This window comes from Aspergillus nidulans, chromosome VII (genome assembly GCF_000011425.1).
Source record: "Aspergillus nidulans FGSC A4 chromosome VII".
Classification (NCBI taxonomy): Eukaryota; Fungi; Ascomycota; class Eurotiomycetes; order Eurotiales; family Aspergillaceae; genus Aspergillus; species Aspergillus nidulans.
The window spans coordinates 213,220-241,084 of record NC_066263.1 but is presented as its reverse complement, the minus strand read 5'-3'; the positions used below and the strand labels follow the sequence as shown (position 1 = coordinate 241,084).

General features: G+C 50.8%; 11 protein-coding genes across 11 annotated transcripts, besides 4 other annotated features; 2 read left to right on the top strand and 9 right to left on the bottom strand.

Moving 5' to 3' along the window:
• Positions 1-27,865: part of a sequence feature (contig 1.168 1..229305(-1)) that runs on past the window's edge.
• On the bottom strand, positions 86-791 carry ANIA_08976 (uncharacterized protein; the record flags this gene model as incomplete). The annotated part of the gene is made up of 5 exons (XM_677153.1): positions 86-321; positions 373-485; positions 522-550; positions 582-627; positions 676-791. The coding sequence occupies 5 exons, from the start codon at positions 789-791 to the stop codon at positions 86-88; spliced, it is 540 nt and encodes a 179-aa protein (XP_682245.1).
• ANIA_08977 (protein alcP) lies at positions 1,524-2,641 on the bottom strand (the record flags this gene model as incomplete). Its single annotated transcript, XM_677154.1, has 2 exons — positions 1,524-1,833; positions 1,890-2,641. 2 exons carry the CDS (start codon positions 2,639-2,641, stop codon positions 1,524-1,526), a joined length of 1,062 nt encoding a protein of 353 aa, XP_682246.1.
• Positions 3,034-3,037: a sequence feature (Short protein (ANIA_11638, CBF84529.1) was converted to a misc_feature.).
• Positions 3,312-3,319: a sequence feature (Short protein (ANIA_11638, CBF84529.1) was converted to a misc_feature.).
• Positions 3,467-3,517: a sequence feature (Short protein (ANIA_11638, CBF84529.1) was converted to a misc_feature.).
• ANIA_08978 (transcription factor alcR) lies at positions 3,903-6,428 on the bottom strand (the record flags this gene model as incomplete). The annotated part of the gene is made up of 2 exons (XM_050612703.1): positions 3,903-6,293; positions 6,354-6,428. The coding sequence occupies 2 exons, from the start codon at positions 6,426-6,428 to the stop codon at positions 3,903-3,905; spliced, it is 2,466 nt and encodes an 821-aa protein (XP_050468592.1).
• On the bottom strand, positions 8,815-10,172 carry ANIA_08979 (alcohol dehydrogenase alcA). The gene is made up of 3 exons (XM_677156.2): positions 9,464-10,172; positions 9,061-9,415; positions 8,815-8,993 (listed from the first exon to the last, which is right to left on the bottom strand). Exons 1-3 carry the CDS (start codon positions 10,112-10,114, stop codon positions 8,947-8,949), a joined length of 1,053 nt encoding a protein of 350 aa, XP_682248.1. The 5' UTR covers positions 10,115-10,172; the 3' UTR covers positions 8,815-8,946.
• On the bottom strand, positions 10,881-11,570 carry ANIA_08980 (protein alcM; the record flags this gene model as incomplete). The annotated part of the gene is made up of 1 exon (XM_677157.1): positions 10,881-11,570. One exon carries the CDS (start codon positions 11,568-11,570, stop codon positions 10,881-10,883), a length of 690 nt encoding a protein of 229 aa, XP_682249.1.
• On the top strand, positions 12,322-13,508 carry ANIA_08981 (ethanol catabolism transcriptional activator alcS; the record flags this gene model as incomplete). The annotated part of the gene is made up of 7 exons (XM_677158.2): positions 12,322-12,482; positions 12,548-12,637; positions 12,706-12,806; positions 12,878-12,931; positions 12,986-13,054; positions 13,122-13,297; positions 13,371-13,508. 7 exons carry the CDS (start codon positions 12,322-12,324, stop codon positions 13,506-13,508), a joined length of 789 nt encoding a protein of 262 aa, XP_682250.2.
• On the bottom strand, positions 14,367-15,795 carry ANIA_08982 (protein alcU; the record flags this gene model as incomplete). Its single annotated transcript, XM_677159.1, has 3 exons — positions 14,367-14,879; positions 14,936-15,564; positions 15,621-15,795. The coding sequence occupies 3 exons, from the start codon at positions 15,793-15,795 to the stop codon at positions 14,367-14,369; spliced, it is 1,317 nt and encodes a 438-aa protein (XP_682251.1).
• On the top strand, positions 16,417-18,673 carry ANIA_08983 (putative MFS transporter; the record flags this gene model as incomplete). The annotated part of the gene is made up of 8 exons (XM_677160.1): positions 16,417-16,468; positions 16,538-16,629; positions 16,700-17,062; positions 17,139-17,660; positions 17,713-17,858; positions 17,917-18,175; positions 18,243-18,458; positions 18,638-18,673. The coding sequence occupies 8 exons, from the start codon at positions 16,417-16,419 to the stop codon at positions 18,671-18,673; spliced, it is 1,686 nt and encodes a 561-aa protein (XP_682252.1).
• Positions 18,992-20,471, bottom strand: ANIA_08984 (uncharacterized protein; the record flags this gene model as incomplete). Its single annotated transcript, XM_677161.1, has 6 exons — positions 18,992-19,352; positions 19,382-19,392; positions 19,465-19,495; positions 19,681-19,798; positions 19,894-20,275; positions 20,325-20,471. The coding sequence occupies 6 exons, from the start codon at positions 20,469-20,471 to the stop codon at positions 18,992-18,994; spliced, it is 1,050 nt and encodes a 349-aa protein (XP_682253.1).
• On the bottom strand, positions 22,123-23,804 carry ANIA_08985 (aldehyde dehydrogenase family protein; the record flags this gene model as incomplete). Its single annotated transcript, XM_677162.1, has 3 exons — positions 22,123-22,574; positions 22,621-22,679; positions 22,723-23,804. 3 exons carry the CDS (start codon positions 23,802-23,804, stop codon positions 22,123-22,125), a joined length of 1,593 nt encoding a protein of 530 aa, XP_682254.1.
• Positions 24,306-25,617, bottom strand: ANIA_08986 (uncharacterized protein; the record flags this gene model as incomplete). Its single annotated transcript, XM_677163.1, has 2 exons — positions 24,306-25,148; positions 25,207-25,617. 2 exons carry the CDS (start codon positions 25,615-25,617, stop codon positions 24,306-24,308), a joined length of 1,254 nt encoding a protein of 417 aa, XP_682255.1.

The window sequence follows — 27,865 nt, the reverse complement described above, 5'->3', positions numbered from 1 at the left end:
GCGATTGGATATGCTCGATATCTCCGATGTTTCATCGGCACCCTTTATCGGATGTCAGAGGCCAAGAGAGCAACGAGCCTCGGAGTTAGCCCAGATTTTGCGGCCTGGGCTGTTGGTATTGAGGTATTTGGCCAGCTTCTGGGCTTTCAACAATAGGTCGATATGTCCTGCGCACAGGTAGGAGCTCGGTAGGACTCGCATATTCCTTAAACGTCAAGCATTTGAAGGTCATGATGGCAACGTGCATGTTCGGCTCGTCGGAGACGAATTTGAGTGACCCTTGTGGATACTGAATGATAAATTGGGGCTGACGAGACACTACTATACGGAATGCGTCCTAACAATCGAAGCAGGAGAACTGTGGAGACGTACATCCCGAATCGTGCGTTTTGCGGTCGCCTGACTCTTCAGTGAAGCCATAAGACTCCCAGCTCCGGAGAGTCGCCCAAACGAGAATGAGACCCCAAATGTTGAGAATAAAAGCTCTGGCACCTCTCCCAAGGGCGCTATATTCGACATACCCGCTGAGCAAACATGATAATAGTAGGTTCTGTCTCCGGGTATTCCTCCTAGGTACCTACACTATGGATGTAGAATATCACAGCATCCGGCATGGGTAAGTCGGGTCTTTCGTGATTGTCCCATTATTGTCTTCAACATGCAGGCCGCTCGTACCTGACGACTAAACCCCAAGCTCCCTCGACCAATTGAACCGGGACACTGGCCGGTTCTCTGACGCAGCGTGGCGCTGTATGTGTAGCCGGGGTTTCTTGGCCAGAGTTGTATGTCATTGTTCTTGCACTTGAGGTGCGCTCGAGAAATTTATTTATATTTCCATATTTATGCGTCAATATGAGATACGCAAACACCAGTCCATTAGTATAATTAACAAAACTTGCTATGTCTAGACTAACCCTTCGCCAATCTTTGGTACTGTTCGAACTAACGCTGGTTACCACTGCGGCATTTCCGGCGTACCCATCCTCCCCTCCTAACTAACTGCTGAGGGCAGCTAAATCCCTATGGGAAAAGCGGTATCTCAGCAACCAAGAAGGCTCTTTGGAGCATTCGCTCCACTAGCAGTTGTGGGCGCTTGGCTGAACTCTCTGGGCGCGGTGTTTACTATACACTTGGTCGGCATTGGGATAACACGGAGTACTATGTCCTGTTCTTCCTGGGAGTGGATTATTGTGGGTCCTTCAGGATCAGTTGAATTGAGAGGGCGCATACAGTAACATGATAACTATAAGGGATGATATTGTGGTGGCGATAGCGAGAACGTTTTTCTTAAGACGATCATCCGCAGTACGGTTTTTCCTTAATTGGGCAGAGACATAACCATGATCGGGGTGATTTGCTCTGCCTTTAACGTCTATTGAGCACTTTTAATCCTCGATGTAGTGGATTTGGTAGGATATTCATTCACATATCGCCCCGTGTTAGAGCAAAGGCCTATCTACAAATAACTAATTATATACATGTATTATCTAAATCCATATTCAATCAATCATATCACAAGTCATTTAAAGTTCATTGAGAATAGTCCCCTGAACATTCTGGCTCAGAGTAACCTTCCAGAGCCGGTACTCGTTCAGCGCAAACATCTCGCCAGGTTTGGCAAACGCCAGGTTGGCCGAGGTGCCAGGAAGCTGGATTTTGCCCAGCAGCACACCGGCGGGGGACCAGACATGGACTCCATCGCCGCACCCGGCATACACGTTGCCCTCGGTGTCCGTTTTGACACCGTCGGGGATGCCGTTATCGGTGTACGCAAAGACACGGCGGTTCATAAGGAAAGGAGAACCGGAGTAGTATTTGACGTCAAAAGCGTAGCTGCAGCTATTAGTACCTTCCTGTTGTACAGAGGAAAATGATAGAAAGAGACATACATAGTCGCAGGCCTGGTGGAGTCATTATCGCCGTTTCCCCAAACAGCATCGGTATCGGTTACATAGACGATACTCTCGTCCGGCGAGAAGGCAATGCCATTCGGTTGGCCAATCTGGTCAGCCACCACGCGCACGTCGCCGGTTTTGGGATTGAATCGGTAGACCTGGTTTGGCAGGTCCGGCTTCATGCTAAAGCCCTGGTCGTAGCCGTATGTCGGGTCCGTGAACCAGATACTGCCGTCTGAATGCACGTCGAGGTCGTTAAGACTGTTAAAGTGACGGCCGTAGAAGCTGTCGAGCAGGACTTTGGTCTCGTAGGGGGCGGTCGCGTTCATGAAGATCAGGGAAGAAGGACGCTCTTTTGTGCCCTGGTCACAGAAAAGAATGCCGCCATTGTAGTTGATAGCCCCGTTGGCCATGGGAATGTCGGGGTGAATGATCTCGCGCACATAGCTGCCATTCTTCTGGGGAACCATGCGGGAGATTTGGATCGCTTGGCCACCTGTTGGGGTCTGGTAGTTGCCGACTATGAAGAGGTCACCTGTGTCCGGGATGTAGACTGGAGCTTCATGGGCGAAGGGATATGTCCTATTTTCATGGAGAAGTTCAAGTTTCGGGTGCTCGCCGAGAATGGCCTTGAAGCCCGGTTGAAATGTCATGAAGCCCGAGGTGCCATTTCCGGGGCCTGAAGACGCCAGGGCACCTAGGGGCAGGACTAAGGGAAAAAGGAAGGAGGCGTTCTTGAAGAGCATCTTGCTAGGCACTGGTACTCGCGGTTCAAACGTCGGAGAACAAGCGAGGGAAGGTTTAGCAATGTGCATTAGGCGGATGAAAGCAAGATTTATAGAGTCCAGTCGGCCAGTTACCCGATCGGCTGCTTCCCTGCTGATCATCGCTGGAATGCGGGGGTCGGGGAGAAATATGTCCAATCAGCGCTCTCTATTGGTGGACTCAAGAATACGAATGACACTTGCGGCAGGGATTGACCGCCAAGCACAAAAGAAATCGTGGTTATTTCTTATTCTGGACACCCACGCGAGACCGGAGAAACACCGACTGCCCTCGACGCGAGGCCTTGTCAACAGCGAATAGTTAGTACTAGGCGAAGCTTGGAGATACCAAGCCTCAAGAGAATGGCTGATCCCTACCTGGAAGATTAAGAAACACAACCCCAGAAACCCTCAACAGTGGCTTTGATTCTGCACCTCGTAGCTGGGTTAGAGTCTTGCCAGTCATTCGACTCTTAATCGTTGCCTCCACAATATCGACATGTCTATGATCCCTAATGCATGAACCGTACGCAATTCCTCTGGACTACAAGCTATCATCCATGGGAAGGTTGCCTGGAGTCAGGACACCCTACTGGGGCTTCAAGGTTCTCGTGTGGTAACCCCCGTCCGACGCACGTCGCTGATCACTTACCGGAGTAACTGAATACAGTAGGCAGCAGCTCAACATGATAATCGCCATCAGCTGGTTTAGAGCCCTCGGCTTGTAAATGAAACGCAAGGGGGTATGTCCTTGCCTCGGCAAAAACCCCAGCGAGGAAGATTTCGGAGATTGTCCGCTATACACACAGAGGGCCAGGTACCTTGTGCTCCTTCTACTGTGTTTTGCAAAATATACATGATATGTGGGGTAGAGAAAGCGGGGAATATGAAGAGGGGAATCTTTTTGTCGAAAAATCGTCGACGCTGTTTAAAAGGAAGTCTGTCGTACTTGGTGGTTATCTCGTGGTCTGACCATGTGCGAGCGGTGCAGCTTCACATTCCTGAGTCTACTATATATATCTGGCAATGTTCCCAAGCCCCTTTAGTTGCGGTCTTTGGACAATGCCCATACTGGGCTGGTTTTGATTTAGGTGCCTTTTTTTTTAGACAGAGCCTCATATCCTTACGTTCCAAAGGTATCATTTGAGCATTGAAGTACTCTGCGGATCCTAGCATAGTCCAACTGACGCCTAAAAAAGCATTTTTGGAGGATGGGAAATGCGTTAGTAACAGTAAAAGTAATCTACAAAAAGCTGTCAACTTTCCCATTCAAACCTCTCTCTAAATCCTTCGCAACCAGCGCCGCCATATCCGACTTCCTGCCCAGAAATTGCAGCGCCCGAATGCAGTAGTTGCAATTTTGCCGCAGCTGCAGGTACCCCGCTAGTGCATTTCCTTGGCCGTCCAGATCTAAACAGTCCAGCAAGATATACGCAGCTTTGGCAAACGAGTGAATAAGAACGACGGTCCACGGTTCTACCAGGAATGCCACCTCGGTCAGAGAATCATGGAAATGGCGATACATCGGAGATGCTTTGCCCGGGTCCAGCTCCTGGCCTCGGAGTGAAGAGCGCGCAAGGGCACTAACTGCTAGTGCATTATCGAGCCTTAGCTTTGTTACAAGGTCGATGTGGTTGATATCAGAGTACGAATCGCGGTCGATGCTCTCCAAAACGTCCGCTAGCAACATCGCGGCTAGATGCCAGTGACCGTCTAGAATGACGTACCAAGACTGGATGCGCGAAGGGAGGAGCTCGTGGTTAGCAACGCAGTCCTGCATAAATGGTTGGTACTTCGCTGTCCAGTGATTATAAACGTAGAGCGTTCTCTGGATGGCCGCTTCAAGGCGGGCAGGGCTGGCGCCGCGATAGAGGAGGGTTTGGAGCTGCGTGACGCGGCGGTAGAGGAGGACTTTGACGGGCGTTGCAGAGGAGAGAGCGGCGGCGGCCTGTTCGTAGGTGCAGGGCCATCGAGCCGCTGGCTGAGAGATTTGTGTGTGGGATTCGTGATCTGGGAGAGAGTCCGAGGTGCGGAGGAAGAGGTCGCCCCATACGTCGCTCTTTTCTTGATTGCTCGGGACCTGTCTCGGGGGCTCCCAGCAGTCTAGGTTGATCGGCGTTTCAGCGCCGCGCCTTGGTGGAGATGCCGATGATATCTGGCTATCCTCATCTGACACCACGAGTGGTCGCTGGTACATTGCAGCGCTTAGTGTATCGAACATGATCCCTAGCCAGAACATAAGGCTTAATGTACTGCGATGCTCCTCACTGGCCACAACCGGGTCAAGCTGTGGGCTTTCAGACGACGGCGTCGGTGTCTCGAAAATACCGGCGAATGTCGATGCGACAGATCCTCCCGGGAGCCTGTTGAAAGCCTTACCGCGGCGTTGCATTCGTGCAAACTTATGTCGGAATGTATAAAGCTGACGGTTCGCGGTTTCCAGGAACACGGGCGCACCGTCATTTTCGAGTAGCTTGTCTAGACGTGCACCCATACCGTGCTGCTCATCATCATCCAGCACACTCTGCGTGAGAGAAAAGATGATATTCGCAAATATAACCCGGAATGATGGAATCCCTGTCGTGTGCTGCAAGGCATGGCGTGCTTCATTCCAGGCGTTCCTCCGGATGGACCTCTCATCGGCGGCTATGTCTGCAGGAACATTTAGCCCAGCCCCCCTCTGCGCATGCTGCGTCCATTGCGACGCAAAAGCTACGATCGCCAGATGCAGGGCTCGGGCTGCGGCTTTGTCCTCTTCCGCACTCAGGGCGCGCCCGCGTAATGAGGTAGATACGCGATCTAGCCGGCACACCCGGATGCACATCCTGTTTGACCAGTTCGGGCCCCATTCCGCCCGCTGCTTGGGCGGCAGGTAGCTGATCTGGTCGGAGTATGGACAATTGTGCTCTGTCAGCCAGCAGGACAGTGCATTCTCCATACTATCGTGGTAGATTCGCATCAGATTCTTCGTCATTGTGGAACGGGCATATCGCCGTGCTGTGCTGTCTGAGGCCATGCACAGACTGTTCTCAGGCAGTAGCGGCGACTGCCGATCAGACCATAGCGATCCATCTTGAGCGACCTGTTGTACACTATTAGTATCGGTAACCGAGTCCGGATCCGTAGTCTGCTCTTCCAGCTCGCGAATGAGGTCATCCGTGTTCGGGCTATGGGGCGGAAGAAGGACTGCTTGAAAACTGAGCGGACTGAGAGGTTTCTCGAGCTGTTGGCCCATGCTGAAATCACCGGGGATGGCTAGATCCCACGGAAAAGGTGCGTCTGACTGCACGTTGGCCGCATCTTCTGCATTTGCGGGAATAGCAGAGTGGCTGAAATCGAAAAGGTCGCCGGGGTGGGAGAGTAGCCCCTGAGTCCAGCTCGGGAGCGCGTCGTGAGAGTTTATGACTGGAGGCGCATCGTGATTGTCACTTTCCGGTGTAGGGATTGTTGCAGCTGAAGTTGATGGTTCACTGGTGGTTGTTGCGGTCCTGGCTTTCTTTGTTCTCGCTCTAGGTGCAGCCCCTTTTGCCTTGGAGCGTTGGGATGAGAGCCAATTGAAGGTACAATCCTTGTTCCAACGCTTGCAATTTGAACACGAAACCCAGCCGTTTTCATTGGCCTCGTTTCTATTTTCCTGTGTTACATCTCAGCGACTGTCAGTGCACACGCTGGGGAGCCGATATCGGCAACCTACCGGGGCATCACAGCGTCGCTTGCCCTTGCGACAGGGATCGCAGCTATGATTCTGGCGTCGGCGCGTATCTGCCATGCTGTGTGCAGGAGAATATCGACAGTGATATCTGTATAGATGGTATCAGAAGTCCAAAAACGTGCGGTCTGGATGCTGTCAGCCATGGAGTCGAAATCTGGGGAATGAGGCCTGGAGCATGCGGGGTTCCAGCACATGACCTGGATACCCAGGTTCCCCTGGCCAGGGTTCGTCGCGGTCGAGCGGAGTCGGAGTGCCCAAAGGCCAATGAGAAGAAGCTTAATGTGGGGAACATGGAATATCCACCACTCATTTTAGGGCTGATCAGTGAGGCCTTGGGGTTCCCGGAGTTCCGAGTCCCAAGATCTGGAAGAAAGCAGTATAGTATCCATCCTTCTGGGTCGGATTGAGAGCTCAAATGTTATATGGCACGGCAAGTCTGACCGTATATTGCTTCGAAATGTGTGTTGGTCTGAGTACGACGACCCTCGAGCAATCCATCCGGAACTGAAATCAGTCTACTGCACCGATGTACTCTGGACCCATGGGATGGTATAGCTGAATGAGAGTCAAATGAAGATCCTTTGACGGGTCATCTCCCAGCTGGTAGTGGACATAAGGCTTCGGCGCTCGATATCAAACTTTAAACCAGAGTTTCCGCCGTTTGTCGTCCAGTGACGACAGAACGCGTGCGGCTCCGCATGGCCGCCCCCCGCATTTCCGCTAGCCCATCATCTGGAAATTTCCATTGCCCCGAAACGTTATTTCGGTGAAACATATGTCGAGGTAAGACGGCAATCCTCTGTACGAAACAGGAGCGCGTTGCAGACTGAGTCGTTGGCGTTGGCTCGTGCACATATTCCCGGATAGGCTTTGCTCGACATGAGGGACGGCTAATCATTGTAAGCGAGAATATGGAGAAATGTCAGTACCCACGTACCCACATCGGGCAATTCGTACTCCAGCAAAACCCATGGTATCCCTACACATGTCAACTCAGAGTAAGTATAGTCTGCTTTTTAAAATTGGTGCTGAGCCGGGGACTAAAGCACGCTGAGACGGCTCCAAAGCCGTCCATGCCCATTCAGTGCCAAGAGACGGAGACAGCGGGGATACTGGTCGACCCTACGGCAGACCCAGAAGCTATGGGGTACTTGTATATAGATATTGCGAGTAGCGGACACTAGGCTAGCAAGCGAGCAAAGGAAATCCTTTCTGAAAGGCTTGATAATGACTGGGAGATGAAAAATGGTATCAAAACCAATACCCCTACAAATTTGTTGGAGTATATCCAATAAATTTCGTGACGAAGATCCGTCGAAGAAGGGTTGAAAAGCGGACTAGAGCTGAGATTCTTGACGAATAAATCCTCAAGGAGTGCTTGCCTTTAATAATGGTCAGGTCGTGCTCAGGAGTAGTAAGATAAAATGTAGGATGATAGGCGACCGACATAAGGACTACGATACAGCCATAACTCTGTTCGCGCAAAATATATAGATCGACTACCGTGTTTAAAACTAGTAAGACTACATAGAAGCTCTAATTACAAGAATTAAACAAAATATAATATCTTAGTAGTGACTCCATGCTTGATGAGCAGTATGCAACTTTACTAGGTTTTAAAGAACGAGGAAGTCAATTATTCCCTTCTTTCTTACATTCTTCTTTTCTCTTACTTGATGATAATCTACATTATTTCAGGTAGTGCAGGTACCGTATTCCTATGAATACGTTATCTCAGCACAACGCTCCGTGTTATTGTGAATTGTTGAAATTACTAGAGGATGAGCGTACATGGTACTCTTACTCATGAGGGGGATTAGAACATTTGGGCACACGATCAGAGAAACTGAGCGAGATAGGAGTGGGGATTTTATCAAGAGCTGAGAGGATCTCTGGAGCAAGAAAGAGGCATGCACAAGCTAGAGGTTGTCTCTGTGCGGCTAGCTGGGAAGAGCGCTCCACTGTCCAAGAGTCGGAATATTCCGCACACTTTCTGGTAGTGATCAAGACTGGGCATCTGGTATTGAGCTAATTGAGTCTATATTAAGCTAATATTGTAGCTCACCCCTGCATCTTGGAATAGCTTGCAGTAGGTCTAACAGTGCTAGAGCTGTACTATTGTAAGTTGAAACCTTGGATACAACCTTGGCTCGAAGAGATGCCAAAACGATCCTTTCTGCTACTGATGAATCACCGGCATAGAGTATTATATGTGCATAAATATTGAGCAGAGCTGTGGCAAGTGGCCTTGGCTGGAATCCGACTAAAAAAATAACACGCAAAAAAAAGGAAGACGGGTGAGGGGCTGTTTGAGCCTTGATTCAAAGTCAAATCATCGCATTTGGCTACCATAATACCTATACTTCCCAGTCTATCCAGTCTGTGGTTTATGATTGCTTACAAGTGCTATCCGTATCAGGCTAGGAAAAGTGGAAGGGAAATCGGTTGAACCAAGGCCAAAATCATTGTACCATCTTGATTGAAAACTATATACAAAGATATCAAGCATGGACATCATAAACATGAAACATCTGACGATTGTGTTTGTAGTTCCAGCCCGTGGCCGTTGAAACGCTTATTCTGGCATCTCTAGCACATAACGACCGGCGATTCTGCCTTGTTCTGCAAGCCATTAGTATCTAAATATATCGCGCAAAGAGAATGAGATCGGATATGGGAGTCAACGCACCCATAAGCTCGTAAATCTTCGGCAGATCCTTCAGAGGAGCCGTCTTGAACGGAGCCTTGATCAGGCCGCGAGCGAAGAAGTCCAGAGCCTCGACACCGTCCTGTCGGTTTCCAACGTAGCTGCCCTTGATAGTGATCATGCGAACAACTGTGTTGATCACAGGGGCCTTGAGGTACGCATCTGGCGGCAAGCCAATAGCAACAATTGTCCCGCGAGAGCGCACATATTCAGTGGCTTGCTGGAAGGGCTTCTCTGACACGGCAAGCAGGATCACCGCGTGCGCACCGAGACCATCCGGCGTCGCTGCCTTGACGTCGGCCACCAGGTCTTTAGATTTGGTGAAGTCGACATATGTCTGTCCAGGTCAGTTGCTTGCTTCCTGAGATTGAGAACATGTACATACCTCTGTTCCAAGCGACTCACACATGGCCCGCTTCTCATCTCCCCCATCGACCGCGACAACCCTGATCCCCATCGCCTTCGCATACTGCTGTGCAAGGGATCCCAGGCCGCCACCGGCACCCACGATCGCCACGGTCTGGCCCGGCCGGACCCCGGCCTCTTTCAATCCCTTGTACACTGTAATACCGGCACAGAGTACTGGGGCCGCGGCATCCAGCGGGACGCCCGCAGGGATCTTCGACGCATGACTCGCCTTTCCGAGCGCATACTGCTGGAACGTGCCGTCAACAGTATACCCAGAGAGCTGGGCGCGTGCACAGAGGGGGTCGTCCGATTGGCGGCAGAACTCGCACTCTCCGCAGGAACCATTGAGCCATTTGATGCCAGCTTGGTCGCCGATCTCGAATTCGTGGACCAGTTCGCCCTTTGCCACGACGATTCCTGCTCCTTCGTGCCCACCGACGAGCGGCATTTTGACGGGGATTGGCCAGTGACCCATCATAGCGTGTAGGTCGGTGTGGCAAACCCCAGAGTAGCGGATCTTCACAAGGATCTGGTCGGGACCGGGCTTAGGGACGGGGATCTGCTTGTAGACGAGCGGGCCGCCGACCTTCTCGGCGACCTGGGCCCATTGCATAGTGGGGATGGACATTTTGAGGCGAGGTGATAGGATTGGAAGAGTTCTAATTAACTGAGTAGAGAACTGTTGATTGTTGGTTGATGATGTTGGTGAGACTGAGAACCTTGGGGGTCTTTATATAGATGTTCAGCTATGCGGGGATGCGATCCTGGGGTAGGAGAGCACGTACGGGGCCCCGCTCGTTTGTGGCTCTCCGTGCGGACATCCCGTGCGGACAGTACCAGAAAGTGCTCCGTCTCTGCTCTATACGGCTCTATACGCGTACCTCTTGAACGGTGCGTGGAGAGGAGTGGTGTGTCAATTTCCGCCCCGCCCTCGTGCGGTTCCGCATGCATCCAATCCTAGGTCGGAACTATCCCGAGCTGCGGATGCCGATGCGGACGGACAAGTGGGAACTATCACAATCAGCTTTTCAGCTGGGGGTTATTGGATGGTAGCTCCACACAGGCGGAGAAATACGAAGGGACTTACAGTGTTCCGGCCGTGTCAAAGTGTCTTAGGTATACGTTCACTCGGTCTTCGAGCTGTCTACCCCACCCAGTTCCAATCAACATCTGAACGGTTATGGAGCATCGCAGATCTGCCACCGAGCCCAGATTTAACTCTGCGATTACCGAACCACTGGAGTAAGATTTTTGGTATTGGCAAATAAGAAGGGAGGGCAAAGGATGACGTTTTATAAAATCGTGGATTAAATGTACATTGAACATTGATTGTTCCCAAATACCCTAAGCAGAACGGAACGCCTATTTCAAAACTCTCTCCTTCCCATTCAGCCCTAGAAATGCCCAACTGTATCCACGGTATTTCTCGAATGCCCTGACCCCTCCTGTATGTCATCGGGGAAGAATGTACTGGACCAGCCAACACTAATTGCAAATCCATGATGGACAGTCGGTTGTTTCGCCTCCACCTCACGCGGAGGCTCATCATTGCCTAATTCGTTCGTAGACGGCGGCCGCACAACATCAAACGCCAGCATTTTTGCTAGAATCCCTTCGAAAATATCTACTGGCGGGTTGGATTGCTCCTCTCGCCCGTTGCGCCCGGACAGCGAGGACCGTTGATCCGACGAAGACACATTGGAGACACCTTCCACGTTCGGTGTATTGGGACGCGTATAGGGAGACTGACCAATCCGTCGGTCACTAACCCGTCTTGCGCTCGCATAATTGTTGGACTCTTGGCTTGCATAGTCTTGTGGAAATAGCAGCAGGCTCGGGTTGATATACTCAAGTGCGCCGTTGCCCCGGTCCACATTGCACATGTTTCCTTGGGGCACAGAGCTGACAGCATAGGGCATGGACATGGAAGGCGGGGTTGGAGGATTCTTGGGGTGTCGAGGCTTCTCCACGCGTTCGTCGCGCGGTGGGCGTAGGCGGCACTCTCCAGGTGTAGCAGACCGTGGTGTTGTGATTGGTGAGTTTGTATATTGCGTCGTCCAGGCGCGGAGTAAAGGGTCGTCCATCTCTGCTGGAGATATATGGTTTAATAAGGAAAAGGGAAAAACGATGAAAGAGGCCAGGTTGAATAAACAGACCGAGCAGACGGCTATTTGGCCTGCAATATAGCTTCTTTATTGTGGTACTTTTTCAGTGTGTACTGTCTTCTGCTAAATCCTGATCGAGACGAGGCAGCCGCGTTCAATCTGAAGCGAAAGACATGACTGCCGGGTCCGCATGGGCTGAACTGGCAGGGAGTTAAGGTTAGGTTAGGTCAGGTTAGTTTAGCAGACGTCGAACCTAGTGAATATACGAGAGTTTGTAGAAGACACGACTTCATGGCCGATCGTTCCTATATCTTCCGCTTGGCCATACGGCGTAGATCTTTAGCTAAGGTACCTACAGGGATAGATCCTCCAATGCGGCTCCGCATGGGTCGAACCTTGAAACCACGTCAGATGTGCGGGCCGATCTCTTGGAGGACCCAGTATGGATCTGTCCGCATACCTAAAGCTTTCCCCGCATTTATATTATTCTGATTCGAAGCTGGGGTAGACTAGCCCCTTTATGGTTCACCAAAAGGGGGTGGATTGACGCTGCTAATGTAGATTTCCGTCTGCCGCATTTGACAACCCCAGAGTTCCTCCCCTGCGCAGCCCTACACTTAAGAGCAACCGCCCTCTTTCTGAGTGCCAGGTCTTGTAGGTCTTCCTGCCTTCCACGGACGCTTCTCCTCTCCTTTGAGATACCAAAGCATTGAGCCCAGAAACAGCAGAAATGACTACCGAGATCAGTAACGGTGAGGCCAAGGGCCATCATCTCTCCACGATACCGTCCTCTATCACCCTCTCTGCGGAGCAATTCGAAAAGCTGTATCTGTCCCCAATGATGCGCCAGCAGCCCAGCCTGGCTAGGAAAGTCGGCAATCCAACTCCATTGTGAGCATTCTGCATGTCCCCAGACACTCACTCGGTGAACTAACGCACGAGTTTCCATTCTTCAGGGCACTAGGGGGCTTTGTCATTACCACTACCCCCCTCTCCTGCTGCCTGATGGCCTGGAGGGGCTCGAGCGGTAACGGAATTGCTTTCATGTAAGTATGGTCCAGATACTCAATGCATAGCCTTGTATGTTACAAGGCGATACAGCTAACGAGAACAGTGGGCCGATTATCTTCCTTGGCGGACTTCTACTGCTCATCACGAGTATCCTCGAGTTTATCCTTGGAAATACATTCCCCTGTGTGGTGTTCGGAACTATTGGTGCGTTAGTCTGGCCTTCAAGCCATTGCTACCGCTTGTTCTTGCTTCTGATTTTCATTATCTCTCAACAGGCGGGTTCTGGTTTGCGTTCGCAGCTACAATGATTCCCTCATTCAACGCAGCCGGTAAGATCTTTTGCCTTGGTGGCATTCATTGCTTTACCCTAATACTTGTCTTAGCACCGTACTCCTCGTCCGCGACTAGTACAACTGCCGGTCTCACGAGCGCTAGCTTTATGAATACATACGGTACGTCTGTCAATATCGAGTTCAGTCAACCTCCACCTGCCGCTCTAACTAGTTTAAATACTTTCAGCATTCCTCTTCATAACTATGGCCGTTCTAATGCTGATCTTCCTGCTCTGCGCGACTCGCACCAACGTCGTCTACACGCTCATCTTCCTGTCCCTGCTTCTTGTCTTCCTCCTCCTGTCCGCGGGCTACTGGCGACTCGGTGAAGGGGACGCTGCTGTCGGTGACAGATGCATCAAGGTCTGTTGATACTTCTATAGCGCGCCTTGCTCCACCGTTGTCGTCATCGCTGACAGGACTTTCCCGCTTTTAGGGCGCTGGAGCTTCACTGTTCGTCGCTAGTCTCCTTGGGTTCTACCTCCTCATCGCTCAGCTTTTCGACGCGGTCGGTCTGCCGATCACTCTACCTGTTGGGGACATGGAACGATTCTGGCCTCGTTCCCAGAAGTAAGTAGGCATCCGCCGCTCCCTAACTAGGCGAATGCTCATGGCTGGCAAAGGAACCCGTCTCCCGACAGTCAGAGTGCTGGAAGCGTCTAGATGGGGATTAAGAAATTGAACGGGTAAGATTGCTATAGCTGGTTGGTAACAAGGCTTGCGGGTACGGCTGTCTGAAGGTTTTTGGTATTCTTCCTATGCTGGCTTGGATTAATGTCGTCAACTGGAATAGTTGGATTGCGTTGCAAAAGCACACGGGTTAGATAATACGGAGGGAAAGTTCGGATTTTCTTTCTTTTTGATTGTTAGTTCATTTAATTTTCACAATGTTGCGATATTAACATAATACAACTGCCTTCTCTGGCAAAGTTTATTATTCTGAAGTCTTTGCGTGGCAGTTGCACTGACACAGAACGGTCGTCAACGCGATTAGAGATATACAAGTTAGCTGCTGCCAGGTTGTTCCTCTATTGGTCCGTAATATCAGGCATACGCAACATTTGAAGTGGGACTACTCTGTTCATGGACCCAAGATTCCTCTCGAACATTTCCTCCAACATAGTCATGGCAATTGCTAGCAGCCAGCCAGTATCCCAGGCTTAAGGCCACCTAGGAAGCCTGCTGAAACTATGGATTGCAAACCAGGCTTGTCCAAGTATCTTGCTGGGGTAAACAGTCTTCACACTTGACCTCCGGATATTGACTGCGGAGAGTATGGATAGGGACATTTACACGGTCGAAAAGGCAAATTGACAAAAATATTGCCAGTTATGCTTAATGGCAAACCCTTGGTGGAGTGGCGATCAACGAAGTACTAAAGATTCGTGCCCTGATTTCACTGTTACAACTATAAAGCCAACTTCGATCTCAACTAAATTATCTCCTCCCCAACCCTTGTCCAAACCTCGACGTCCTGGAAGTTCCTGACGGTTCCCGTGCCGCCAAACCTGTCCTGAGTGTCCCTCCAGTCCCTGTGGACTGCCGTCTCCGGCCTCCACCGAAACGCATACTTCAGCTTCTCCTCAAGCACGCCCTCCAGCCTCTGTTTAATGGCAATCCCCACAGCCGGCATCATCATAAAGCCATTGCCAGAACCTCCCACTGCAACTGTGAGAGACTTGTACTTCGGATGCTGATCAATAAGGAATTGGCGGTCCGGCGTGTCGGCGTCCCAGCAGATTCGCGCAAAGGCAAAGGGGCGATCCGCTATCTGGGGGACCGTATCGCGAAGGAACTGCCGTGCCGCGTGCTCGGACTGTAGTGGGATCTGATGTTTGGCGAATGGAATGGACTTAGGGAAGTCATTCAAGACCTCGGAGGTGGGAATGTTGCAGTAGCCCGGGTGTTCGTCGACGAATTTTAGCTGCCCCGTCGAGTCGGGTTCCTAGCAGCCATACGGTCAGTAGCGTCTTTGTGAAAGGCAGTTGGCTAGGAACGTACGATAAAGAAACCGGAATTGACGTTGAATAGTACAGGCAGATCCTTCCAAAGCTTCCTCTCCTCCTCCGTCATCTGGATATGCGCAAGTGTCCAAGCCGTCGGGCGCAACTGTTTCTCAAAGTCAAGTAACTGGTCACTTCCAGCGCCAGCACAGAGAATGACGCGGTCTGCACGATGCTCTTTTTCGTCGGCGGTCTTTGCGCCGACGATGTCGCTTTGGTCATCCGTGTAGAGAAGGCTCTTGACACCCCCTTCGTCACCCGTAACAAACTTCACGCCCAGCCGCGAAGCCTCTTTGTAGGCCGCTTCTAGCGCCCCCCTCGCAAATACCCATCCAGCGCCAGCCTCGCGGAAGAAACCTTTCCAGCCGGAAAAGTCCCCTGTCAGGACGCCCAACGGCATTGTAGCTCTGAAATCCGCGGCCGAGTTGAGTAACCGGAGTTTATCTCTGCAGGTGCTAATGTACTTGTCAACATGAGGCATTGCATCGTCCTGGCTCGCGGCCATAATAAAACCTGTTGGGTGGTAGAAGGGGCGAAATACGGGGTCGGTCTTCCAGGCATTGGCGGTGATCTGGTGCATCCGGTTCCAGACGTATTGCTCGGGGGTGTCTGTGTCGGACGGTGCGCCTAGCTCAAGTTTAGACCGGGAGCGCTTGGATTGAAGTATCTGCAGATAAACGCACCCTCCTCCATGATTTTGTTTACATCATTTCCGGCAGCAGAGGGTGACGGTATCGGACTGCGCTCAAGGACGGTGACGTTTTTGTAGCCGGCTCGCGCAAGCTGGAGAGCGGTGCTGCAGCCCCAGGTACCGCCACCGATGATGAGAATAGATGAGTCTTTGGTGAGTTGAGACATAGTGTATGTCTGTTATTACCTGACCCTCTGAGTCGGGAGGGGAGGTGACGAGGTGGTATTTAACCCTCAGCGCTTTGCAGAGGTCCACTGCCCATCTGTGCGGGCGCCTATCGGCTGGCACTGTGGGCCAAAGGAAGGTCCTGCCGAGACTTGATAGGGCTTATCAGGGCAGCTCACAGTATCCCCAAGCGACAATGTTGGAGGTATGTCGCGGATGCCATGCATCCAAACCGGAGCTCTTGGCCTGTAAGAGACGACCACGCGAGGTCAACGGCGATATTTCATAGATAGGTAGGTCAATGGCTCGGCTCTAACCGTGTGATCTCCCCCACTTCCCCGCACTGACGACCTGCCATGCAGGCGTTATCGCTGATCCCACCCTCCAAGCCTTCTGGATGGCTGGATCAAGCTCTAGAAAGAGCTTAGCCTCTCTCTTGGACCTTCCTTGCAAATATCCTTTATCGCTCTATCATTCTCCTTCTCCGCATTGCTGATACGGGATACTCGTGGCTGATGCTCCTCGGTTGAAGTATGGGGGTATTTAATCCAGCTACGGCTCCTGTTAGAAGGGGACTTAAGATGCTTCAGGATAGTTCTTTTAAAGTCAAATAAATATCGATCATGGACGACATTTCGCAGTCGGAAGTTCCAGGAACCATCTTTATTGTGGGGAGTGAGTGGCACCATACATATCACCAAGCAAGCGACGGCCCACCCTAATTCCAATACTAACGCCTCACAGCGGATGCGACAAAGCTGGGAGAAGCAGATGTCACCACATCGAACGATATCGTGCTCGTTCCTCGCCCACTCGAGACACCACGGGACCCCCTGGTACGCTGCGTCCTACCCCCTGTCTCAACTTGTTGGTAGCTCTGTCACTGCAGACTGACAAGCAAATCAGAACTGGCCGAAGTCAAAGAAACTATGGACGCTCTTCTTAGCGACTCTCTTCGCGACCGTCGTCGCCTATGGCGAAAACAATCTTGGCGCGCCCTGGACGGAGGTCGCCGAAGATATCGACGTGACAATGAAAGACATGAATGGCGGCAGTGCACTGAACTACCTCCTTCTGGGGTTCGTGAACGTGCTCTGGATCCCGACGGCAATGAAACTTGGACGCAAGGTGGTGTACATTTTCAGCATGACGATCATTATGGTGTCAAGTGTATGGAACGCCTATATTTACGGCGTGGCGCAGTGGTATCTCAACTGTCTTGTGGGCGGGATTGGGCAGAGCGCCTATCAGGCACTGATTCAGCTTACGGTACGGCCCCTTTTTGTTGTTCTTTTTCTTTACACTTGCTGTCTGAGCGACCGAACAGGGTAACTGATTTGAAAAGGTGTTTGATATTTTCTTTGCGCATCAGCGTGGAACCATGCTTGCTGTATATGTCTGGGGCCAGCAACTTGGATCAATTCTCGCCTTAATACTTGGCGGGTATATTGCTGAAGGACCAGGGTGGAGATGGAGCTGCAAGATCGTTGCTATACTCAGCGTACGGTTAATTTCTGTTATCTTAAGGGCTGCGGTCGCTGATGCTCTACAGGGTTCTGTCGTGCTGTTGTTTATCTTCACTATGGACGACTCCCTCTTCCCCCGGCATGCTCTCGCTATCCACCAAACCACAACCGTTCCTCAAACCCAGGACAGTCACCAACCAGAAGCTGAGAATGACACCAAAAAAGAACAGTCTGTCAATCTAAACCGCCAGCCAACGATCAGCCAGGGCCGAGCAGACCTCCTCCCGCGCAATTACCTGCACGTCTTGGCGCCGATTCATCGCTGGAAAGAGGACAAGACGACATGGTGGCAGTATTTCCGACGCCCCTTCCATCTCTTCGCATTTCCTAACATTATCATGGTTTGTATTGTACCCGCGAGCAGTTTGCGGGACGGGTTCTAATCAAGAGCAGGCCGGCCTAATCTACGCATTTGCCAACACAGCAGGAATCGTCTCCTTCAATACCATCTCCGAAATCATGACCGGTGCCCCGTATAACTGGTCCACGGGGCCGACAGGCCTCATGTTCCTAGCAGCATTGGTTGGGTCTTTCATCGGGTACGTAAACTCACTCTGCGCCTCACTGAATGCCATGACTAAACCGCCTTCATCAAAGAATGGCTACCGGCGCCCTCGGCGACATCCTAACCCTGCGCCTTGCCCGCGCGAACGGCGGGTACAAAGAGCCCGAGATGCGTCTCTGGACTCTGAGTCTAAGTTTCGTTTACGGGGCTGTCGGATACTTCATGTACGGGTGGTCTGCGTCAGATGGCAAATCTTGGGTCTTGATCGCAGTCGGTCTGGGCGGGATGATCGCGCAGCAGGTCTCCGCGGCGAGTGTGGCAACCGCTTATGCGATGGAGTGCTTCGAGGGGGTGAGTTCTCCTCTACGCGCAGTATATCCCATTTGACACTGTCGAGCCTGCTGACCTGTGTGTGCAGATCTCGAGCGAGCTGGTTGTGGTGCTGGCGATTTGTTCTTCGTGTGTGAACTTTGCCATCTCGTACTCTGTCCAGCCGTTCATTGAGGCAACCGACTACGGACGCACGTTTACCTGCTTTGGGGCGCTAGTTCTATGTAGTTTGGCGATGGCTGGTGCAGGAGTGAAATGGGGGAAGAGTTGGCGGAGACGATGTGCGAGCAGGTACTGGAAGTTTGTGAGCGAGGGGGTTGTCATTTAGGTTGAGCTTAGGGCAGTATGAAGCATGAACGGGTCGTGTATGGGGCGAGTGTAGCGGAGTACAATCCAGGGAGAAGCTTATTTGTTTTGGGTCGTCAATGCGTTGGTAGTTTTATATCAGAATATCATTATGAAGACAAGCTTTAATTCCCCTAGCTTGACCATCTTGACTACGCCCTGAATACGGCCTGAATTGATTGTAGACCTTTAGACTAAATCTTCTTTGGCTGCGCTAAGTGGCAGAGACTTCACAGGTGTGAGTCGAGGGTATACGCACCATACAGAGGCACGGCTGGATGACAATTAATGGAGATAGAAGTCATGATAGACAGCGGGCTGACTTTTCAATTGACAGAATCTGAGTGTGCATATAGTAGGACCAAAGAAACCGCCTAAATCCACTTATTCAGAGTATTCCTCTTCGATCTGGAGAGCATACAATGTAGGTGATACTTCATGGCATCATCCCGCACGACTCTCTCGCGGGCTCGCGCTCCACGGGGACTCGCTTCAATTTGTTCCGCCTTGGACCAGAACTATGTCGCCTATATCACTGTCCTGAGCAACAGTAAGGTCTATCATACATCCGATATTCGTATTCAATTCGCCCTCGTTACAGGCGAGGATATTTTCCTGGCTCCCAGCATGCTCGGCAGGTGCGTCAAACAATGAACTGTCCTGCATGCGTTTAAGCAAGACTCCTGGTTCTCGAATACTTGGTCTGCTCAAGTTGCAACGGGACGAACTGGAATTGTACTTGTGATATGTCTTGCAGAGGTGGAGGAGGGCATTAAGGCTCTGCGGCATTGTCGGAACAGAGGCGCAGATTATTATCAGGTACATCTGCTCGTTCCATATCTTAGGCTGCTGTCTTTGAAAGCCGTCAATAAGGGCTCATACCTCAATTCTACCTTGTTTATTAGCAAATTCTGACAAGTTAAGACAAAGATTTTGATACCTAGGTTTGGTGGCAGGAGACGTACATATACCATCTCATGATGGCGCGCCATGTCCCTAGTCCCTAATCAGCAGGGCTCCTGGCGTTAGGTTAAAGGGTGACAATACAAGTGATATCGTCATGCGCGATCAATTTGTCCAAGAGGAAACATTTGAAGACTGTTACACAACCTGCGCTGTTCGATTCATTTCAATCACAAAATCACTTCTCTGGGACTGAGGTCTGCAGAGATACGACTTACAGTACGCCAGACCCCAAAACAGCGATGACTACTACCTTCTTCAAAAGCGGCAGCTGGACCTTGCGAAATAAGATTGCAGGGAAGAGTGCGAGTGCCCAGTCAGCGAAGGCGTTAAATGCTGTGAGTGGGTATGTGATCAATATTTCTCAGAGAATAAATTAAACATCCTCATTGTACCTGAGATATACTATGAAATTGGTCGAGGTTTCTTACCAGATTGCGATATCCCAGCGACAAGCTGGAATCTTGAACTCATGCAACTCCCCTCCGTTTCAGGCAGCCATATCTTCCTCGTCGGCCGACAATAACCGATAATCGCAACTATCCCGAGTATATTCCACGCAATTGAAGCGAGCGTCAAAGAGTGGAGAAACCATCGATGCCACGGTTTGGCAGATAACGTTAGCAGTCGGAGGAGGAATATCACTACAGAGATTTTGCCAGTCACTGTACTGATGACGGAGAAGCTGGGTGCAATAGTGGCGTATTTGGCAGCGCTTATGCGGTCGTTGGGATTTGGGATATCGGCCTCGTGCTTCCCAAGGCCGTGGGAGACTGCGATTTGGGTTAGGGCTGAGCAGATGATTGCGTTTACCTTAGCTGCTGTCAGTTGAGATATAGAGATAGAATGACACGAAACGCACTAAAGCAATAGTGACGAACAGATCGTCCCATCCTCGACATCTAGTTATCAGCAAGCGAGTGTAGAGACGTAGTGCGACTAAAAGGATGGACAGTGTGCCTAGTGTCCACGACACCGCAGTGATGCTGACTCTCTCATCGCCCGCCATGGTTGGATCTATATATCAGTTTTAATTGATCTTGGGGCAGCACATGCCTATGTATACGGCATCCTGGATATCCCTGAAGTCGTAGACCTCAGAAACACACGCCCGCGTCCAATGCAAGTGTCCCAACGGTGATTAATATGGAATGGATTCGACAGGTCAAGTCGGCTTCGAAAAGCGTTACGCACATACATGAACCTGAAACAATGCCACAAGGAACACGTTCCCGATCACGGCCTAGAACGTATTAGACGTCACCTGTATTAGTTTGCCCTTGGATGTTGTCTCTTCGCCAATAAATCCTGCTGCACGTCAGTGGAAATTTTCTGGCAGCCGCTTACTGGTGGGAGCCCATGCATGCCGAACGCCTATCGCGATTAAAAGATCTATTTTTGACATTAGTTGTGGAGTGGACCCTTGTTTATATCTGCAGAGACCATGCCACGCCTTGGACCTTCCCTTATTGCGCAACCTTGGTAGTTCCATGAAGTTGCCTATCTACAATTCCGCGAAGACAGTGGTAGGAATCGAAGCAGTCATGGCAATATTCAATCCCCTCAGCCCATAATGCTCTATTTATCTTTTATTTTCAATTCTATGGTGCTCTCTGTATCCAAGGCTTTTAAAAGTACCTAGTTTTCTACATTAGTGAACATTATTATTGAGATAGTGAGGCATGTCCTCTGGCTTCAATGAAGGTAATTTGGGTGTAGGAACTGAAAAAGCATGGGTTGTTCAGGCCATATCCTGTAAAGACATGTTTACCCTGTATTCTAATGCCCTACAGTTATACATTATTTAGAAACGAGAAGGCAATCCGAATTTTATACTGCCCTGAGATCTTCTGCTTAACCTTCTGGTTATCCTTGCCGTGAAGGCTGGTAAAAAGAAATTCCAAAACTAACGGCGAAACTTAGACTGAAAAAAGCATACCAAAGCCCTTACCAAATTAGATTCAAATTGAGCCTCACCCTCATTGCGTTTAAAACTTCAGGCTCTCCGCAGACCAATGGCGACCCCTCGCCATGGGTTGAAGAATCGGCGTCGTCCATTCCTTCCCCTCGAGTTCTCCTTAATCGACAGGCATTGGAACTACTTGCTGATGGGCTTCTAGGCGACTAAGTATACTAGGAAGAAGAGATCAGCCTCCCAGGTTTCCTTCCAGAAAGAGGCCATTGAGTTACGCATTCACCTTCGTCAAACTTGTACACCTACACTCGACAGGATTTAACTCTGCCGTTGAAAGCCCGGTACTATACTGGGGCAGTTAATCCATTGTACGCCTCACTATGTCGGGATATATATCAGTGCAAAAATCCCGGATGCTTCATTCTTTACTATTTTGGTTTGTTGTTTTAGGAGGTCAATAGGGCGCTAACTACGGCTAAACGGTGTGAGTCTTAGTAACAGCCTGGCCCTAGCAGATATAAAGACATAATACGGTGTCTTTGAAGACGAACCGCGCTCGAATGTTCAATATAGTGCACCTGGCAGTGACAAAACGCTATGAATGATGAATGATAGTTGAAAGTCACAGAAAAATAGAGACGGCAAGAGCTCAACACCATGCTACCAATCATCAATTTAACTGGCCCAAGGTCTATTAACTATAGGCTCAGCGGAACACTGCCCACGTCTCTCTAGAAGCACAGCCTCAAAACAAAGACCTAACTTCTACAAGCAGGTCCCTCACGCTTTTAAGCACACCCAACCGCCGATCTAGACCAACATCAGCAAGTCCGAGCAAAACCACAAGGTAGACCAGAAATCTGGCAGATTTCAGGGACTTTGTGAGAAGCAGACCTCGTTTAATGGCTTCCCTTTCCTGCTCTAGACTCCAGTTGCGCTGGATGCCCACACTGTTGCGGACAGCCAGTTTCTTGATGTTGTCCACCGAGTAGGGAGGACGCATCCATTCGCTCATCTTGAAGAAAAAAGGAGCCGGTCGGGCGATTGTGCGGTAGTGGGTGAAGGACTTGAAGCCGTACTCGCCGTGGTAGGCGCCGTGACCGGAGTCGCCAACTCCGCCAAAAGGGGCATTAGGGACCATTGCGTGGACGAGAACGCCGTTGACACAGACGCCACCGGAGAGGGTGGAGGATATTACTGACGAATGAGTACAAGTAAACCAGGGGAGAGAGGGACGACTTACTATGCTCGACTTCGTTCTGGTCCTGACTGAAAATATACAGAGCGAGGGGTCGGGGCAGGCTAATCAGTCAGCATGTGTAGAGTAGCAGGTTATGCCAGATACCTGTTGATGGACTTGATCGCATCGTCTGTCGAACCCTTTATCACCGGGCAGACGGTCCCAAAGAGCTCTTCGGAGAGCAAAGGATCGCTCATTTCGACATTGCTCACGATGCTCACCGGCAGACTCCTAGTTTCGGCATCTGCCGTCCCGTCCAGCTCGATCTTTCCCTTCGTCTTCTCCGCCAGCTGTTTGATACGAGCATAGTTCTTGTCATTGACGATGTGCGTCATGGCATCCTTCTCACCCTTGTAGAACCGATCAAGCCAGAACGCCATTCGTTCAATGAGCTTCCGCTCCACAGAAGGATGTGCGAAAACATGGTTTACGGACAGACAGATTTGTCCAGCATTGAGATACTTGATCCAGGCAATGTCCTTTGCTGCCGCGTCCACATCCGCCGAACTGGTCACGATAGCCGGACACTGTCCGCCCAGCTCCAGCACAGTCGGCGTAAGATGCTTGGCCGCTGCAGCAGCGATATGACGCGCCACGGGAACGGAGCCGGTGAAGAAGATATGGTCGAACTTGCGCTGCAGCAGGCAACCGGTTTCCGCTGGGCCCCCAGTGACGACACGCACGGCGCTAGTGTCCAGATACTTGGGCACGAGATCAACAAACAGCTGTTGGACTGACGATGTGACCTCGGACGGTTTGAGCAACGCCGCACAGCCGGCAGTGATGGCCGCAATCAGCGGCTGAACCAGGAGGGAGAAAGGGAAATTCCAGGGCCCAATAATAAGAGCGACGCCCAACGGCTCCGGACGCACCGTTGGCCTGAGCATGAGCCCTAGCATTCCAGCGCTCGGTTTCTGGTCTGCCGTCCACTTGTCGATGTTCTTCAGGTGCTCGATGACATCGCCCTTGACGTTCGCGCACTCGGTAAAGGTCGTCTCGAATGGGTGTCTGTTCATGTCCTTCTTGAGGGCCTCCTGAATCAGAGCCTCGTTGTCGTCAACGAGCCACCAGATCTGCTTGAGCTGCCATTTGCGCCAGGCAATCTCCTTGGTCTTGCCGGATTTGAAGGTCGTCTGCAGCGTGGTGTAAGCGAGCTCGACATCTGCGTCAGAGGTATATTCAGCCATCGTGAACGAATTCGATGTGGAGAAGAGAGGCTACCGGTGGAGAGGAAGGGAGCTTTATATTTTGCTCAGGTACCAACGACATGTGTGTTTTCTGAGGGGGGCCGCCAGCATTCGTAAAGGAGTGAGGGAAGCTGCGGCCCTGCGGCTTCCCTGTCGATGGCATATCAGCCACTCGCTGGTCGAGTCCATCGGCTTGAAGAACGGCCAGGGGGCCACAATCTTTCTGACAAGTCTAGGAATAGTGGTGGAAGTCTTGGTTTCAGGATTTCCGCACGATAGCCGGCAAGCACCGCGGCCCGGCGGCATCGCCATCGCACATGAAGGTAGAAGGTATAAGTTGCCCAGCGTCCATACTAAAAATCTATCTACAAAACCAACAAAAAAAAATTGAGAGAGAGAGAGAAGAGAAAAATTATGGGTATCTCGTAAACGTAGCGAATACACTTACAATACATACAAGCGCGCGTGTTGGCGCCTCTCTAGACTATACCCATACCCGGCCTACCCAAAATGCCGGTACCACCAGTCCTTCTTCCATGACCCCCCAAACCGGTGATTGACACAAGCAAGCGGACTAGAAAAGCCCCCCGCACCACTATGCCGCTGCCCATTCCCCCACGCATTCACCGGCAGCACGCAGATTCCGCCCATCGACTTTCCCACGGCCGCCTCTTGCGCATCCACACAGAGGGGCTCGCTGATCCTGTGGAAGGGGGCCCATGTGACACGTCTTGAGAGCTGTCCGGACGCTTGGGAGAAGAGGTCGCCGATCCCTTCGTCTGCTCGGACGGACGCCGCGAGCAACGGGTGCGTTGTCGGGAGAGCGTCCGAGAGAGCGTCCAGAATGGCATCCGTGAAGACGCCGGGGCCGGTGACTTCAAGAATCGCCTTCTCGTCGTACCGTGGCCCAACGAAAGGGAAGCTCTGCTGGTTGCGCTGGCGGGTGTGTGAGAGAACGCGGATGATTACTTCACGGAGCAGCGGGCTGAATCGTCGCGGGGCGAAGAAGGTATACTGAATCAGCCCGTAAGTTCGAATCCAGTGCCAATCGCGCATCAGTTGCAGCGATGCGTGCGGCTCGTCAATCTCAATCCCGACGGCCAGAGAGATATTCGCGCTGCCCGAGTCGCCGAAGACGGGCTGTAGAGCCGGGCACTCCTTGATAGCTTTCGCCGGGTAGACGTCCATATCGGCGTAGTATCCGCCGTAGTACCACAGCACCAGGTACCGCAGCAAATCGGATCGCATAACGTGATAGGGATACGAATCGTACAGGGCTTTGAGATCGGGGATCGACGCGAGGACCGTTGCGATGAACTCGTTCGCCTGATGATCAGTCATGAGCTGTTGAGGTTAGCCAATCCTCAGACGTCTCTTCCTTGAACGATAGGCTCATGCTCACAGTGTACTCCCACTCGCTGTTCCTCTTGGTGAACGCCAACGAGTCCTCCACGTGTTCGTCATTGCCGCCGCCCAAACGAATCTGCCAGATGCGCTGTTCGGCCAGACGATCGTCTCCAATTCCTGCAGCTGCCAGTGCATCCTCCTCAATCCCCTTCAACGCCTCTCTCACCCTCTGCTCAAACTCAATATCTGGCTTCTCTCGGTACGGTGAGCGGTGCAGGTATCGCGGGAGTTCGTTGACATCATAGTCGGGTAGCCACTTTCCACCGACAACGCGCCGGTTCCTGCGCTGGGAAAACACCGGCGGCAGCGCATGGAGGAGAAAGAGCAAGAAAAGCAGGATGAGCAGGAAGGAAAGGCGCCGTCGCGCGAGAAGCGGCAGGAAGGATTGCCGGGACGCTCGTCTCATCGCGATGGCATTCTAACGGTAAGTGGCGAAGACTTTATTGAAAATCTAGAAGTTGGAAAATACTGGATTCGACTGAGTTCGATTGGACTCAACTGAACTGGACGAACTCGAATCGATGCGAAAATATAGCAATGCTTAGCCGCAAACGGTGATGTTGGGCGGGTGAATAGCTGCCTGGCAGGAGCAGGCGCAGCAGGAACATCAGGTGCTCACAGCCATGATCCTGGTGCAGGGCCTCGGGCCAAAATTCAAGTGCGCACATATCGGCGATCCTGATTATGAAAGCGTGGGCTGATAATCATTGACTATTCGAGACATCCATCTCAGGGTCCAACCATTCTCTAACAGTACCTGTATCTAAACGGCACTAAAGCATGGAGGCCCTCAAGCATCCTTTGAACCGTTCCACGGCAGCTTAGCTTCAGGGCAGAGCAAATCAAATGCAACGCTGCAGAGCTCTGTGGAGAGCAAATTCTTGTTCTGGACCACTGCTAAGGAGCCATTGGGTCCGCTCTGGGGCTGTGTGACGTGTCAGGCTCAGACATAGAAATGGGGGCGGAAATGGCAGAGTAGGAACAGAGAGTAGATTCAGGGCTGCCTACAGGTATAACAGAAGGCTCTAACAATATCCACTAGAGTACACCGCAAGAGGACAGCATTCGCAAACTTGCGCCAGGATCATCATTTACTAGTCTTGAATTCCGCATGCGGTATCCCGTCTACCGTCTAGCTTATTTCCAACCACATTCCCGATCGCAGACCCCAAGCCTTAAAGGGCTTGGAGACGACAAAGAATGTTGTCATTGCAGTAATACTATGGCCCTGGTAGCTCGACTATAATAAAGACGTACGTTTAGCGCTGGATAATCCGGTGATATAACCAGGGAGAGGCGATGCTAGAACTCAGGAAATAGGACAACGAAGCCAACTCAATCGCGAGTTTTTCTCTCTCCCACTTTTTCTTTTTCTTCTTTTTCTTGTTATTTTGGCTAAGCTACTTGTTGAGACAATACTACAGTAAAACCCCGCTATAAGGAACCTCGATATAGGGAATACCCCGTTATAAGGAACCTGCCACCGTGTCTGAATTAAAACCCCATATAAAATTGCACAAAACCCCGTTATCCGCAACATGCAATTTTTTTCCCTTTCTCCCATATAAATTTCCCTATAACAAGGTATTGTTTCCTTCACTTTTCTTCCGCCTTCCTTAAAAAATGGCAAAACGCGTTGCTATTACAAACCGCCAGCGGTCTGCCCTTCGTGCTCAACATAAGCTAAGGCCTAATTTGACCGGCGTACAGCTATCTAATTGGTTTGAAGAGGTGTATAATCACAAGATCTCTATATCCACTGTATCACGGATTCTCTCTTCAAACTTTGACTGGCTGGATACTGCAAGAGATCACCAGTTAGATACCAAGAGGCACCGCACAGAGAGCTGGCCAGAGCTTGAGTAAGCACTTTATGAATAGATTCAGCGGGCAGAGACTCGAATCACAGTATCTCAAGACCTTATACATGAAAAGGCACGCCAATTCTGGCCATCTATCTATCCAGGAAAGGAGATGCCTCAATTCAGCAATGGCTGGCTCTGTTGCTTCCAAAGCCGTCGAAATATTTCTTTAAACAGTCGTCATGGTGAAGCTAGCAGTATCTCTATAGATGTGGATATAGAGATGTATTCTATTTGCCAGGCTATAAACCAGTATTTGCCTAAGGATATCTTTAATTGCGATGAAACTGGTCTATATTGGAGGATAATACCTGATCAAAGCCTTACAACTTGCTCTATATCTGGAAGGAAGAAAGATAAGGCATGGATCATAGTTCAATTCTGTACAATTATGGATGCCTCTGAACGCCTTCCTATCTGGATCATTGGAACTGCAAAGAAACCACGCGTTTTTCAAGCTGCTGGAGTGAATATTGAGAACCTTGGGTGCTATTGGAGGTCTAACAAGAAGGCCTGGATGACTGGAAAGATCTTTAAAGAGTGGCTTCTCTGGTTTGATACTAAAATGACTAGAAGAAAAGTTCTTCTTTTGCTGGATAATTTCTCTGCTTATGAAGCAGCTTTTAAAGAGATCTCCTTGCAGCTTCAGAATATATTAGTTGTGTGGCTGCCGGCCAATTTAACAGTAAAATACCAGCTACTTGATCAAGGGATCATATGCACATGGAAAGCTTACTGGGAACGCAAGTGGCTACTCTATATAATGGCTGAATTTGACCATGGCTATGATCC

What these genes read in the sequence shown, in the direction of transcription:
- ANIA_08979 (XM_677156.2), bottom strand. Translation starts at nt 10,114, where the DNA reads ATGTCCATCCCCACTATGCAATGGGCCCAGGTCGCCGAGAAGGTCGGC. An exon ending in GTGAGTCGCTTGGAACAGAG is followed by an intron (nt 9,416 to 9,463) that starts GTATGTACATGT and finishes TGACCTGGACAG; the next exon opens with ACATATGTCGACTTCACCAA. An exon ending in GAAGATTTACGAGCTTATGG is followed by an intron (nt 8,994 to 9,060) that starts GTGCGTTGACTC and finishes AATGGCTTGCAG; the next exon opens with AACAAGGCAGAATCGCCGGT.